Raw genomic sequence first — 15,511 nt, forward strand, 5'->3', positions numbered from 1 at the left:
GAGCACTATCAGCTGCAAATTGCCTTTCGAGCCACTCAACATCTGGACTTGGGAGTATATCAGTGTTCCTTCAATACCACTGGGTCAAAATCCTGGAATTTTCTTCCTAATGGCATTATGCATGTACCTCCACAAGTTAGTCTGTAGTGGCTCAAGAAGGCAGCTCACTATCACCTTCTCATGGGCAATGAGTCCTGATAACTGAGATTCCATTTCTCAGGAGCTGAAGAATAATGTTGTGATTTTTCTCTAACTGAACTGTAAAGAATACTAGGAATAGGAGTAGTTTTGATCTAATTTCTGATCGCCCTAATTTTAATTTTACTCTAATTTTCAGCAAATTGTATTCCTCAGTATAATGAAAGTAATTTAATTAAATAAAACTTCAACTTCTCCCAGAATATCATTAGAAAGAGAGATGTAATCTCTGAACCCATCCCAGCTTGAATCCTAAACAAATTCCTTGTTTATATTATATATCAAACCTGATGAACGTTACAGTTTGATCCCCACTCTGAGAGTTTTCTGCAAATTGTTCTAATTATTTTAATCAAAAGCCACCCTGAATATTCATGAGTCAGTACTTAAAGGTTTAGTGATATCATATTACAGAGCCTTGTCAGGCTGGTTCTTTAACTTGTTGATTAAGTTCCTTAGAAACGGGTTATTCAAAATAATAACTCTATTTTAACAGGAAGATCTTTAAACAAAGGCTTCTGTACAACTTTATGATAAATGTGCTTTAATGGTTCTGTTAATTGCTTCAACTTTTCTACATTAGTTATATTTTAATGTTGATTTGTTCTTGATCATTGTGGGTGTTTGTAATGTTGTGATGAAGTGATCCTGTGATCTTGCGGAAAATGGCTGCAAACTTTTTCAGATTGGGTGGGGGGAAGGTTGTACTGTAGTTGATATTGAAAAGTGTGAAATTGGATAAAGCAGTTTGATAATATTCAACATGGTTTCTGAAAACAGACAATCTAAAGTGTCCACCCTGTAACCTATAGGAAACAAATTGTGTGTAAATGTTTGCAGAACTGCAAAGATAATTGAGCAAAATTAAAGAATTCTCATTTACCCTCGTGTCTTTACCAACTTTTGTCTGCTAATTTGCTTTAATCATATTCCATCTTCCAGCAGCAGAGTGCCTGAATAAGGTCTTTTTTTCATCTTGGGCATTGCACAAACTTGCCATCTTGCTTCTCACCAGATACTTATTCTGATCCTTTTTAAAAGTGTGAAGTGAATCATTCAGAATGCTTTTCAGAGTCTTTGCATAGATCCATTATCTACTTCAGTATGTGATTAACAAATCTGGATCGACTGCAGATTTGAATAATCTTAAATCCATTCCTCCCTGATTTGGTGCTGAGTTTAAAATCAAATGGTGTACAGCATCTGGAAGATAAGTATGGTTTGAGGGACTCAGAAGCGAATCAAACAGTCAGGGCAGGCAGGAACAAGGTCGGACTAATAAATTAAACTGCATTTATTTTGATGCAAGGGGCCCAACAGGGAAGGCTGATTCACTCGGGGCATGGTTAGGAACATGGGACTGGGATATCATAGCAATTACAGAAACATGGTTCAGGAATGGGCAGGACTGGCAGCTTAATGTTCCAGGATACAAATGCTATAAAAAGGGAGGCAAGAGAGGAGGGGTGGGGGGGTGGCATTTTTGATAAGGGATAGCATTACAGCTGTGCTGAGGAAGGATATTCCCAGAAATACATCTAGGGAAGTTATTTGGGTGGAACTGAGAAATAAGAAAGGGATGATAACCTTATTGGGATTGTATTATAAACCCCCTAATAGTCAGAGGGAAATTGAGAATCAAACATGTAAGGAGATCTCAGCTATGTGTAAGAATAAGAGGGTGGTTATGGTAGGGGATTTTAACTTTCCAGACATAGACTGGGATAGTGTTAAAGGTTTAGATGAAGAAGAATTTAAATATGTACAAGACAATTTTCTGATTCTGTATGTGGATGTATCTACAAGAGAAGGTGCAAAAGTTGACCTACTCTTGGGGAAATAAAGCAGGGCAGGTGACTGAGGTGTCAGTGGGGGAGCACTTCGGGACCAGCGACCATAATTCTATTCGTTTCAAAATAATGATAGAAAAGGATAGACCCGATCTAAAAGTTGAAGTTCTAAATTGGAGAAAGGCCAATTTTGACAGTATTAGGCAAGAACTTTCGAAAGCTGATTAGGGGCAGATGTTCACAGGTAAAGGGACGGCTGGAAAATGGGAAGCCTTCAGAAATGAGAACTAGAATCCAGAGACCGTATTTTCCTGTTAGGGTGAAAGGAAATGCTGGTAGGTATAGGGAATGCTGGATGACTAAAGAAATTGAGGGTTTGGTTAAGAAAAAGAAGGAAGCATATGTAAGGTGTAGACAGGATAGATCGAGTGAATCCTTAGATGAGTATAAAGGAAGTAGGAGTATACTTAAGAGGGAAATCAGGAGGGCAAAAAGGAGACATGAGATAGCTTTGGCAAATAGAATTAAGGAGAATCCAAAGAGTTTTTACAAATACATTAAGTACGAAAGGGTAACTAGGAAGAGAATAGGGCCCCTCAAAGATCAGCAAGGCGGCCTTTGTGTGGAGACGCAGAAAATGGGGGCGATGGTAAATGAGTATTTTGCATCAGTATTTGCTGTAGAAAAGGGTATGGAAGATATAGACTGTAGGGAAATAGATGGTGACATCTTGCAAAATGTTCAGATTACAGAGGAGGAAGTGCTGGATGTCTTGAAACGGGTAAAAGGTGATAAATCCCCAGTAGCTGATCAGGTGTACCCTAGAACTCTGTGGGAAGCTAGAGAAGTGATTGCTGGGCCTCTTGCTGAGATATTTGTATCATCGATAGTCGTAGGTGAGGTACCGGAAGACTGGAGGTTGGCTAACCTGGTGCCACTGTTTAAGAAGGCCGGTAAAGACAAGCCAGGGAACTATAGACCAGTGAGCCTGACGTCGGTGGTGGGCAAGTTGTTGGGAGGGAATCTTGAGGGACAGGATATACATGTATTTGGAAAGGCAAGGACTGAGTCAACATGGCTTTGTGCGTGGGAAATCATATCTCTCAAACTTGATTGAGTTATTTGAGGAAATAACAAAGAGGATTGATGAGGGCAGAGTGGTAGATCTGATCTATATGGACTTCTTCAGTAAGGTGTTCAACAAGGTCCCCCATGGGAGACTGATTAGCAAGGTTAGATCTCATGGAATACAGGGAGAACTAGCCATTTGGATACAGAACTGGCTCAAAGGTAGAAGACAGAAGGTGGTGGTGGAGGGTTGTTTTTCAGACTGGAGGCCTGTGACCAGTGGAGTGCCACAAGGATTGGTGCTGGGTCCTCTACTGCCTGAATTGCTGTGTTCTTCCAGCACCACTGATCCAGAATCTGGTTTCCAGCATCTGCAGTCATTGTTTTTACTTCTACTTTTTGTCAATTACATAAAAGATTTGGATGCGAACATAAGAGGTACAGTTAGTAAGTGCAGATGACACCAAAATTGGAGGTGTAGTGGACAGCGAAGAGGGTTACCTGAGATTACAACAGGATCTTGACCAGATGGGCCAATGGGCTGACAAGTAGCAGATGGAATTTAATTCCGATAAATGCAAGGTGCTGCATTTTGGGAAAGCAAATCTTAGCAGGACGTATACACTTAATGGTAAGTTCCTAGAGAGTGTTGCTGAACAAGGAGACCTTGGAGTGCAGGTTCAAAGCTCCTTGAAAATGGAGTCGCAGATAAATAGGATAGTGAAGAAGGTGTTTGGTATGCTTTCCTTTATTGGTCAGAGTATTGAGTACAGGAGTTGGGAGGTCATGTTGCGACTGCACAGGACATTGGTTAGGCCACTGTTGGAATATTGTGTGCAATTCTGGTCTCCTTCCTATCGGAAAGATGTTGTGAAACTTGGAAGGGTTCAGAAAAGATTTACAAGGATGTTGCCAGGGTTGGAGGATTTGAGCTATAGGGAGAAGCTGAATAGGCTGGGGCTGTTTTCCCTGGACCGTCGGAGGCTGAGGGGTGACCTTATAGAGGTTTACAAAATTATGAGGGGCATAGATAGGATAAATAAACAAAGTCTTTTCCCTGGGTCAGGGAGTCCAGAATGAGAGGGCATAGGTTTAGAGTGAGCGGGGAAAGATATAAAAGAGGCCTACAGGGCAACCTTTTTCACGCAGATGGTAGTACGAGTATGGAATGAGCTGCCAGAGGAAGTGGTGGAGGCTGGTACAATTGCAACATTTAAGAGCCGTTTGGATGGGTATATGAATAGGAAGGATTTGGAGAGATATGAGCCGGATGCTGCCAGGTGGGACTAGATTGGGTTAGGATATCTGGTCGGCATGGACGGGTTGGACCGAAGGGTCTGTTTCCATGCTGTACATCTATGATTTTATGACTCTTTAACATGCTATGTTTGCCAATGGAAAAGTCATGTAAGAGCAGACTTTGGCATAAAAAAAGCTAAGCCAGTAGCAATTTGTAGGAGTGTCTCATGTTTTTTTCCAAGAGAATGCTGTACCAGTAAGTGGAAATTCATGACAAACCAAGACACACTCACCAAGTAACTCAAAGGATGATGGGAGGGTGAAGTAACTCTACTTTTGCCTGATTAAAGGGGCCAAAAATGTCATTCTTCTTTGTGATGTATGATTTTTTTTGTGTGCAGCAAGTACAGCAGATTTTAAAATATTGTCATAAATGTGCTTAAAGTTGAATTCCAAATTGGAAGTTGGGTATTTGGGCTTAGAAATCAGGAAGAATGGATCAAGTGCCACTTTGCGTCAGCAGTCTTATTTAAAAACCATTAATCTATTGTTATTTGTTCAAGTAAGGCTTCCAAAAATAAATGCGGCTTCCAAAACTGAAATAAAGAAATTGCAAAGTTTGATAGCTGGAATTGGCTGGGCACCCAAACAAGGCAAGATGCCAATTTTGAAGTATTCGACTTGAGTACACCTATGAAAATGCCCAAGGTGGAAGATATTCAGATGAACAAAGTGGTGAAAAAATTAAAAATGGAACATTATTTAAAGTTTCCATCATTGAGAAATGCCAGGAACCTGAAGCCTTTTTGCTTTTTGTGATGCTTGTGCAACGCTGTGTAGTCAGTTCTCAAGTCTCTCAATATTCTTGTGGGAAAGTGAGGTAAATTTTGCCCTTTAGCTTTGGAAGGTAAAAAGATCAGAAGAGTAAGAAAATGCATCTTAATGCAGAGTACCTCCCCTCTAGGTGAGGTGGTAGTTATGACCTTTTTCTCAGCGAAAACATTGGGAAGAAATTCTAGATGCCGGTTCAGCAGACATACCCATTCATTGTTCATATGATGATAAGTTACAATGGGATAACATACACTCAACCAAATGTGTGAATGAAAAGGGCAGAGAATTGATAAGGTAAGCTCCTTGGATGCTGCCTGAACTGCTGTGCTCTTCCAGCACCACTAATCCAGAGAATTGATGATGCAGTTTTAAAACCGATAGTAGAGAATGGAACAATCTCCAAACTGAAACGGTAGCTTACCAGCAGTTAGCTCTTTGGTTAGTTTTATAGAGAAAGTAGCAAGTTATATAGAACTGTTGACATAGTGGAAATCGGGTGCTTGAAACTTTAATTTGCAAAGAAAGTATGTGAATAAAATCTTTTTTTTACTATTATAGATTAATTTATTTCAAAAGAATAAGGGAACTTTGTTAGATCTAATATAGTCAGAAAGCATTCCTAACGCCTAAAGGAATGACTGACAGGTGATGGACATATTAATTAAGAGTTACTTGGGTTTGAATTGCTTGTATGAACCTAAGTTTTATGGAGCTGGATAACTAAAGTCTCATTACGAAGTGTGGATGTGAGTTTTATTTCAGTACAGTTGTCTTTTGGAGGAGAACAGTGCTTTGAAATCCATTTACTTAATTTTCTGGAAAAATAATTAAAAGTGATTTCTTAATTTACTTTGGATACTTCTGGCAATGTGGTCATTTTATCAGGTGTTCTGATACTTTGCTTCTGATGAATGTCACTTTTCTTCTAAAGTTGTACCTGATTTTTTTTTAAATGTAAAATGTACAATGTGAGTTGAGTTGCTATCTTAGCATTATAGGTCATTACAGAGTTGAGTAGCATTAACCTTCGCATTAACCGCATCATCTGCCGACATTTCCGCCGCCTCCAAACAGACCCCACCACCATGGATATATTTCTCTCCCCACCCCTTTCCGCTTTCTGCAAATACCGTTCCATCCGTGACTACCGGGTCAGGTCCATGCCCCCAACAACCCACTTTCCCTTGCCACCGCCGGAATTGCAATACCTGTGTCAACACCTCCTCCCTCACCTCCATCCAAGACCCCATAGGAGCCTTTCACATCCATCAAAGTTTCACCTGCACATTCACCAATGTCATTTATTGTATCCGTTGCTCCCAATGCGGTCTCCTCTACATTGGGGAGACAGGACGCCTTCTCGTAGAGCGCTTTAGGGAACATCTCCAGGACACCTGCACCAATCAACCTCACCGCCCCATGGCCCAACATTTCAACTCCCCCTCCCACTCTGCCAAGGACATGCAGGTCTTGGGCCTCCTCTACCGCCACTCCCTCACCACCTGACGCCTGGAGAAAGAACGCCTCATCTTCTGCCTCAGAACACTTCAATCCCAGGGCATCAATGTGGACTTCACTAGTTTCCTCATTTCCCCTCCCCTCACCTTACCCCAGTTCCCCACCCCCCTCCCATTTATCTCTCCACCCTGGAGGCACCCTGCCCGAAACATCGATTTTCCTGCTCCTCGGATGCTTCCTGACCTGCTGTGCACCATTTTAATCTAGTATTCATATAAATTGGGAGTGGGTTTGTGAGCAAGCAGATTAATTCTGCATTTTATGTATCAGTACACTAAAGTTCACTACCCATAGTTAGCTTTCTATTGTCCTGAAATCAGTAAACTCTGCATGGTTAGGAAGGAGAGATGATATACAGACTGAGACATAGCCCAAGTGAATATATATTTCAAAAGTCATGTCTGACAAATCTAGTAGATTTCATTTGAGGAGGTAATGAGCAAGTTAGACAAAGGGAAACCAGTGGATGTGATTTATTCGGATTTCAGGAAGGTCTTTGACAAGATGCCATACAGGAGGTTGTTCAGTAAGATAAGAGATCATGGTGTTCCAGACAAGGATCAGGTATGGATAAAGGATTAGCTGACTGGCAGAAGGAAGGTAGAGAGGAGGGATAAAGGGGTCTTTTTCAGAATGGCAGCTGATGACTAGTGGAGTTCAGCAGGGGTCAGCATTGGCTCTACAACTAATCGTGTTATACACTAAAGATCTGGACAAAAAAACTGAGGGCATTGTTGCTAAGTTTGCAGATATCACCGAGATAAAGAGAGAGACAGATGGTGTTGTGGAAGCAGAGAGGCTGCAGAAGGATTTGGACAGGCTTGAAGAGTGGGCCAAGAAGTGATTGATGAATACACTGTGGGGAAAGGTTGAGGTTATGCACTTTGGCAAGGAAAAATAGAGATGTAGACTATTTTCTAAATGAGGAAAGGTTTTGGGATTCTGAAGCACAAAAGAACTTGGACGATCAGCATTCACTTCAAGAGGACTAGAATACGAGAGCAGAAATGTACTGCTGAAGGTGTATAAGGCTCTGGCCAGACCATATTTGGAGTATTGTGAGCAGTTTTGGCTCCCTATCTAAGGAAAAATGTGTGACCGTTGGAGAGGGTTCTGAGGAAGTTTATAAGTTATCCCAGGGATTAAGGGTTTGTCATATGAGTAGCAGAAGAGGACTGTGGGTCTGTATTCAACAGAATTTAGAAGGATGAGGGGAATCCGATCAAAACTTAGAATACTGGATAGAATGGATGTGGAAAAGATAGAGAGATTAAGCCTCAGAGTGAAGGCACAACCTGTTAAAACTGAGATAAGGAGGAATTTCTTCAGGCAGAGGGTGGTTAGTCTGTGGACGTCATTGCCACAGTGCTGTGGAGGTCACGTGCACTTGAGGTCTTTGTTGGTAAAGGGGATTAAGGGTTATGGGGTGTAAACAGGAGTATGAGGTTAAGAAACATATCAACTATGATTTTAATCATAGAGCAGACATTATGGGCCGACTGGCCTAATTCTGCTTTGATATGTGTTGTCTTGTCGTATGTGCTAGGAAAATGTACTAAAACAGCAGACAAAAGGAATGGTAAGCCAAGTATTTAAGAGTGGAATAGTTGAAGATTTTCAACTTAGAGGGCATGAGACCTTGTCACATTGTGGATCAACTATATGCAGATGGAACTTGGATAGTTTCTATAATAGGTAGTACATCCACAACTCCTGTACTGATAAGAAGTCGCTAGGCAATGTATCATTCAACCTCTCTCTTACCCAAAGACAAGCTGCCTCCATAACACAAGTATATACTGTCATGTAGATAATTAAGTGGCCAGCAAGGATGTGAAGCACCTGAAGTTGGTGTTACGCTTTGAGGGATGCAACGTTAATAATTGGGAATCTGATCAAAGCAGTTAGTTCAAAAGAATTGTCAGTTACTTTTAGTTCACCTTTTGTGTTCTGCTTTCTTGTTTTGAGTTGCTTTATGCTAAGTGTCAATTTTAATCAGCTGGTTAATGATTGAGTTGACGATGTGAGCAATGTTCGAGCTGTGCCATCATGTAATAATACTGTACAACATAACGTCTTGTATGTTATTAATCATAATGTCACTTTTGTCATTATCTGTAGTTCAAGCTATACCCACTGAGGAAAATGTTAAATTTACAATGATGGCCAAACAACCTTATCTTAACTGTACAAGTTTTGATAATTCTGGCTGAAGTTATTCACTATTATTTTTATATTGTTTTCAGTAAATGGGAAGGAAATGTTGGCTGTGAAAGCCTAATCACTTCCTTTTCCCATTAACAGAATTTAATTCAGCAAATGATAAATAATTTTCCAGTCTTCCAAATTAACAGCTTTTGCCATCAAAGTTCAGTAGCTGCCAATATTTAACTGTGTATTTTTTACATTATTTAAAATATACATAATGAGATTGTGTTAGTGTGCATTTTTTGTAAAAGTTTGAAATGGACTGGGAATCTTCCAACAATCAAATTTCCACCTCACTTTCAAGAAGAATTGGCCCAACTTCTGAACATAACCTGAAAGAAGAGCTGAAGTAGATGAAAGGGCCCACCTTGGGATAGATCATTTCAAACTTGAACACTCTGGGTAAAGAAATTTCTCATCATCTTAGTGCAAAATGACTGACCCTTTATCTTAAGGATATTCTATACATTTCTGACCTAAATCCAGATTCGTGACTAGCCCCTGATCACTCTGGGTGTAAGTGAGTTGAAATGAACCAAACAGATTGATTTAAGATATTTCATGGTAAATACAAAGTGTGACATTTAACAAAAGTCAGACATGCAGAGAACAAAATGGGGATGATAGGTGCACCTTGAGGGTAATTTATATCCCCATTGACTCTCTGCATGATTTATCAAGTTTCTGCCAATCTATTTTTTTTTTGCTAGTTTTCTTCCAGGATCTGATCTATCTTTCCCCTTGTTTTATTCTGTTAGTCAGGAACAATTCATAATGCAAACATAAATAATAGTTGCTTCATCTGAGGCCTTACCATCTTCCCCCAACTAACCGGTTAATGAAGTTTGCCTGTATCTTCAGTTCTTTGGCTGTATCTGTTAGTTTTTTTTATTTGATTTTCTTCTAGTTGTCAATTTATCTACTTCATTTATCTTGGCTTGTTCCTAACCTTTTAAGTGATTGAGATTTAGCATCACAACAACTTGTGGGCGGCACAGCGGCACTGCTGCCTCACAGCGCCAGAGACCCGAGTTCAATTCCCGACTCAGGCGACTGACTGACTGTGTGGAGTTTGCACATTCTCCCCGTGTCTGCGCAGGTTTCCTCCGGGTGCTCCGGTTTCCTCCCACAGTCCAAAGATGTGCAGGTCAGGTGAATTGGCCATGCTAAATTGACCGTAGTGTTAGGTAAAGGGGTAAATGTAGGGGAATGGGTGGGTTGCGCTTCAGCGGGTCGGTGTGGACTTGTTGGGCCGAAGGGCCTGTTTCCACACTGTAAGTAATCTAACCTAATCTAATCTAAACTATAGGCTGAAGAAATCTCCATGTTAAAAGTTGAAGCTGTATTATTCGCCAGACTTTTTTTGAGTAGTGGAGTTCCATTTACTAACTTCCAAATTACTGGAACTATTTTAGAATTAGGGAATGTTGGAAAATCAAAAACAGTATTTCCACTATTTCTGCACTTGTCTCTTAAAACCTTAGACATTCGGGTCTTAGGAATTCGTTATTTGTTCCTTTCGTACTTTCTTTAGAACATTTCTCTACACTTTCCCAACCAACCAGTGGTTCAGTCCTTCTGTTCAGTTGACTGTAAAGAGAGAATCTAATTTAGTAGAAGCCAATCAGATTGACCGTGTTGACTAAAATATACATGGAACTTAAAATGTAAATAGTAGCGATCTGAACCAAAGATCAGCATGGACGAGTTGGACCAAAAGGTCTGTTTCCGTGCTGTATGTCTCTATGACTCTAAGACTATCTATAGCTGCATCAAAAACCATAATACATTATCCCCTTCAAAAAAAGTTGCACTTAGCATAGGAAGTCGAATAATTTTGATTTTTGGGGGCAGAATGTGACTGATCAGTGAAAAAAATAAGCAATACCTGTGGAAATGGAATACAGGGGCCAACTTCCAGAATGGATGTTGAATAAGTGAACGTTTGGGTCTTGGTTCCTCAATGTTCCTGAGGAGAGACAGACAGGCTTAGTAAATGCCAAATAGGCCTTGCGAATGCAACCTCAGTGCAGTTCCCTGAAAACCAATCTGAGGGCAATGTCTGGGGGTCATCAGAATGGCTTTTTCTGGAAGTGTAACTATTCCCTTCCTATTGAAAGTGCATGTATAGCTGATGCTGATACTTCTCTCTGAATATGTGTGGTTTGCTCATGAATAAAAACAAAGAAACAGAGAGAATAGATGGCTGGTGTGTGCACAATTTTCCCCAATACTGTGTGCATTCCTTTGAGCATCCTGTGATATGTGCTATGTAGATGTATTACAGTTGAATGTAAGTTTTTCTAGCATTACATGTTGGAAGGTTGATCCTGCAATTATTTGTCTAATAACTGACTTCTTAAATTTGACTTTCAAATAGGAATATATGATATGTTTGAAATATTGCTCAACTGACTCAAGGATGTGGATGTAAGAATTCTATCAACTGCGGTTGAATGGATTTTGAGGCGAAAACAACAGGAACTTCATAGCAAATATGCTACTATGTGGTTTATCTATTTCATCCACCTTCCCTCCCTTTTCTCACACAATAAAATGCTAGCCTTTAACCCCCTTTAGATTTGTTGTAAACATTTTGTGTTTCAAATGCTCAATTGCTTCTCATTATAAATGGTATTCCACATGCATATTTAAGGTAGCCAATTTTTGTTTTAACCTTTCTTCTATGTGACAAAGTACTTTCTTTTTCAGGTCATGGATATCACAAAGAAGACAGTCCTTTCCTAAACAAAACTGACAGCATAAAAGGAAGTGAATATTATGACAGAAATTTGGCCTTATTTGAGGTAACAATTTTCAATAAAGTATTTTGTTTAATATTCAGAATGCTCTGCTCTTCTTTTGTGAAATTTTGATGTCTAGTCCATGCTGGCTCTCTGAAGAGGGATCTAGGCAATCCTATTCCTCCACTGTATTCTGTAGCTGTGGAAGTTTAGTTCCCTCAAGTACCCACCAAAGTTCCTTCTGCAATAAAGCAAGTGGATTATCAATGAGTTCCATGTCATTATCACTCAAAGCTTGGGAAAACTCTTTTGTTTTTTCTCTCCCCCTTCTGTGTTCCTTGCAGTCTCTGTAGTATTAGCTAATGGCAGCAACTTTTCGAAACCTACCATAATTTTATATGTCTCCATCAAGTAGACTCCAAACTCTCTTACACCATGGAGGATATTCACAACTTGTTCATTCTAACTAAAAGCAAAACTGTTACAACTGCGAATGCTGTAAATCAGAAACAAAAACAGAAGTTGCTGGAAAAGCTCAGTAGGACTGGCAGCAGTTGCGAGGAGAACTCAGTTAACATTTCAGGTCCGGTGACCCTTCCTCCGAACTCAGTTCAGGTTCCAGCAATTTGGGTTTTTTGTTCATTCTGATCTTGTGGCACAATTAGCTCATACCTGGAATCAATCTAGAGTCTATTCCTGATGAACGACTTTTGCCCAAAACGTCAATTTTCCTGCTCCTCGAATGCTGCCTGACCTGCTGTGCTTTTCCAGCACCACTCTGATCTAAACTCTGGTTTCCAGCATCTGCAGTCCTCACTTTTGCCTGCTCAATCTGATAAACTGCCTGTGCACCCTATGGGCCTTCACATCTTTCTTGGAGCATGAATTAGGTGCAGTCCTTCAGTTCTGGTCTAACTACTGCTTTGTAAAGGTTCAGCGTATCTTCCCTGCTTTTGTGCACAATTCATTTCTACATGAAACCCAAGAATCGTATACGTTTTGCTAACTATACTGAAAATGTCTTGTAACCTTCAGATGTCTAAGATCTCTCTGTCTGTCTCTGCCCACTCATTAGAACATGAATGTAAAAGATAAATGTCACCTTAGACCCAGAAGACCATATGACTGCTCTCACTCTAGAGAGCACACAACTGGTGGTTTAACCTGAGGGTCAACACCGCTCAGATGAGGTGAGAGATGGAGAAGATGAGACCTTTTATGGTAGCCTCTGCCATTACAGGAATGGAACCTACTCTGTTGGTGTCAACGTACTTGCAAACGAGCCATCTAGCCAACTGAGCTAATTAAATATGAATATATTGTTCAGTCGAAGTCTATGCCTTACAAAAAGCTTTGGATTGGATTGTTCTTGGAAACTATGCTCTTTTTCAAATATTCTAGGGCTTTTCTAAATTCTTTACACTTGGACCCGCTGTCAAAGCTATCAGACCAGCTAAACGGAGCAAACCTTGTCCTTTTATCTTCCACTGAGAGAAGTACTGATATTTGATGATCTATTCCAATGGTGTCCTGTAAATATTGCTGGAATGAACCACGATTGGTATTCTGGGTATTTTCTTAATGATTGTCCATGATTTCATTTATTGCAGTTTACTCTTCAATCAAAGAGAGCAGTATAGATTCTTTGTTCCATGAAGGAATGCACTCTTTTTCAACAAATTAATATAGTTTAACCTGATTATATGATCCAAGAACTTTTGATTTTGACTGAAGTTAACCACTGAGTTTGCATTGTTTTAAATTGCATCCTCTCAAATGCATTGTTGTGCACTGGATTTTCCTGCCTCTTCTGTAGGAGGAACTGGACATTCGACCAAAAGTGTCATCACTCCTCAGCAGATTGGCTAATTACACAAACATCACCCAGGGAGCAAAGGAACATGAGGAAGCGGAAAGTGCAGAAAGTTCAAAGAAAAGAACACCCAAGGTATGCCTCCGCTGATTATTTTGCTGGTGGTAATATTTTACTGATGTTTTATAAACATGAAGGTTGCAGCCAACCTTGGATCTTGAGACTTTTGATAAAATCAGGTGGCATACTGACTCAGTGGTTAGCACTGCTGCCTCACAGCATGAGGGACCTGGGTTTCATTCCAGCCTCAGGCAACTGTCTATGAGGAGTTTGCATATTCTTTCTGTGGTCTGCGTGGCTTTCCTCCGGGTGCTCTGATTTCTGCCCACCGTCCAAAGACGTACAGGTTAGGTGTGTTAGCCATGCTAAATTGTCTATAGTATCCAGGGATGTGTAGGCTAGGTTAATTAGCCGTGGGAAATGCAGGGTTACGGGGATGGGATAGGCAGTATGCGTCTGGGTAGCATGCTCTTTGGAGGGTTGGTGTAGACTCACTGGGATGAATAGCCTGCTTTCACATTCTGGTGGTTCCATGGAAATAGTGTTAAGGATAAGCTGAGTGATTGATGGTTGAAGACATATTTCATACCATTGCTTCAGAACACAGGTTATTTCTATAGAATGTACTTGAGCATAACATGTCTGCTGTATTTGTATTGCTCATATTTGAATATTTGCATAATTAAATGTTAAGTGTGCAGATGTTTGTTTCTGTGTGAATGTTGTTACGACACAATGGTGAACATTTTCTGCTAATTAAACCGAACACTCAGAAAAGCTCATCTTGTCTCGCCACATAATCTGTTAAAATGTGAATAACAGAGAACTCCCAAATTCCACTATTTAAAGAAAATAATATCAACTTATTTTCTAACTCTAAAACTGAACATTAAACAAAAACTATTCACAAATCTAAGCCCCCCCCACCCTTCTCTTATCGCCTTACTATCTGCCTCCAATTATATAACAATATGCTGTTCCAATAAGATACTTAGTAAAATTACATCAACTTAATTTTAAAACCACTCTCTTACTGCAGTCTTCTGTGTCTCACGCTTCTGGCTGCTAATCTCTGTGGACTGCCAATCTCCCAGGATTGTTGTCTGTCTTTTTACTGCGAGTATGTTTCACATGAAAAAGTACCTTTGATAGAGTGTTTTCTAATTTCTTTGAGAGCAAGATGTTAATTGGGCAGTTAGCTGTCCAGAAGTTTCTCTCTCTACGGCAATTGCTCTCTGACCAATTTTCAAAATGTTCACATTCTTACATCCCCATTAGTTCAATGTTGGCAAAACAACAAATTCAAACTCGATTGGGTTTTAATATCCTAGGGCATAATTTAAACTGGTTAAATTTAAATTGTTGTCAAAACAGGAACAGAAACTCAGGTATCCATTTCATGGCCAAATGTTATATATTCGTCCCTGCTGAAAACACTTGCAGGAAGTGCACCCACCTCCAGCTCCTCCAAGACCATGTTAGGGAACTGGAGCTGGAGTTGGATGAACTTAGGATCATTCAGGAGGCAGAGGGGGTCATAGATCGGAGCTTTAGGGAAGTAGTAACTCCAAAGATGGCAGATAGATGGGTGACAGTGAGGGGGACTGGGAGGAAGCAGCCAGTGCAGGGACCCCCTGAGGCCGTTCCCCTCAAGAACAAGTATACCGTTTTGGATATTTGTGGGGGGGGAGCCTGTCCCCGTTACTCAGAATGGGAAGGGTGGAGAAGAGCAGAGCAATACTAATTGGGGACTCGATAGTTCGGGGCACAGATAGGAGGTTTTGTGGGAACGAGAGAGACTCACGTTTGGTATGTTGCCTCCCAGGTGCAAGGGTACGTGATGTCTCTGATCGTGTTTTCCGGGTCCTGGAGGGGGAGGGGGAGCAACCCGAAGTCGTGGTCCACATTGGCACCAATGACATAGGTAGGAGGAGCGCTGAGGATGTTAGGCAAATTTTCAGGGAGCTAGGTTGGAAGCTCAAAGTTAGAACGAACAGAGTTGTTGTCTCTGGTTTGTTACCCGTGCCACATGATAGAGA

At 40.6% G+C, this 15,511-nt stretch overlaps 1 protein-coding gene across 4 annotated transcripts in view; it reads left to right on the top strand.

Moving 5' to 3' along the window:
* Nucleotides 1-15,511, top strand: part of slc12a4 (solute carrier family 12 member 4) — a 165,176-nt gene that overhangs the window by 57,399 nt on the left and 92,266 nt on the right. For all 4 annotated transcript variants that reach the window (XR_006314143.1, XR_006314144.1, XM_043707018.1 and 1 more), the window contains exons 2-3: nucleotides 11,568-11,662; nucleotides 13,416-13,547. Coding sequence is in view for 2 of the 4 variants with exons in the window: in XM_043707018.1 (XP_043562953.1) it covers nucleotides 11,568-11,662; nucleotides 13,416-13,547 (227 nt within the window). In the remaining 2 variants the exon portion in view is untranslated. The remainder of the gene's footprint in view (nucleotides 1-11,567; nucleotides 11,663-13,415; nucleotides 13,548-15,511) is intronic.

The sequence above is a fragment of the Chiloscyllium plagiosum genome, chromosome 17 (assembly GCF_004010195.1).
Source record: "Chiloscyllium plagiosum isolate BGI_BamShark_2017 chromosome 17, ASM401019v2, whole genome shotgun sequence".
Lineage (NCBI taxonomy): Eukaryota > Metazoa > Chordata > Chondrichthyes > Orectolobiformes > Hemiscylliidae > Chiloscyllium > Chiloscyllium plagiosum.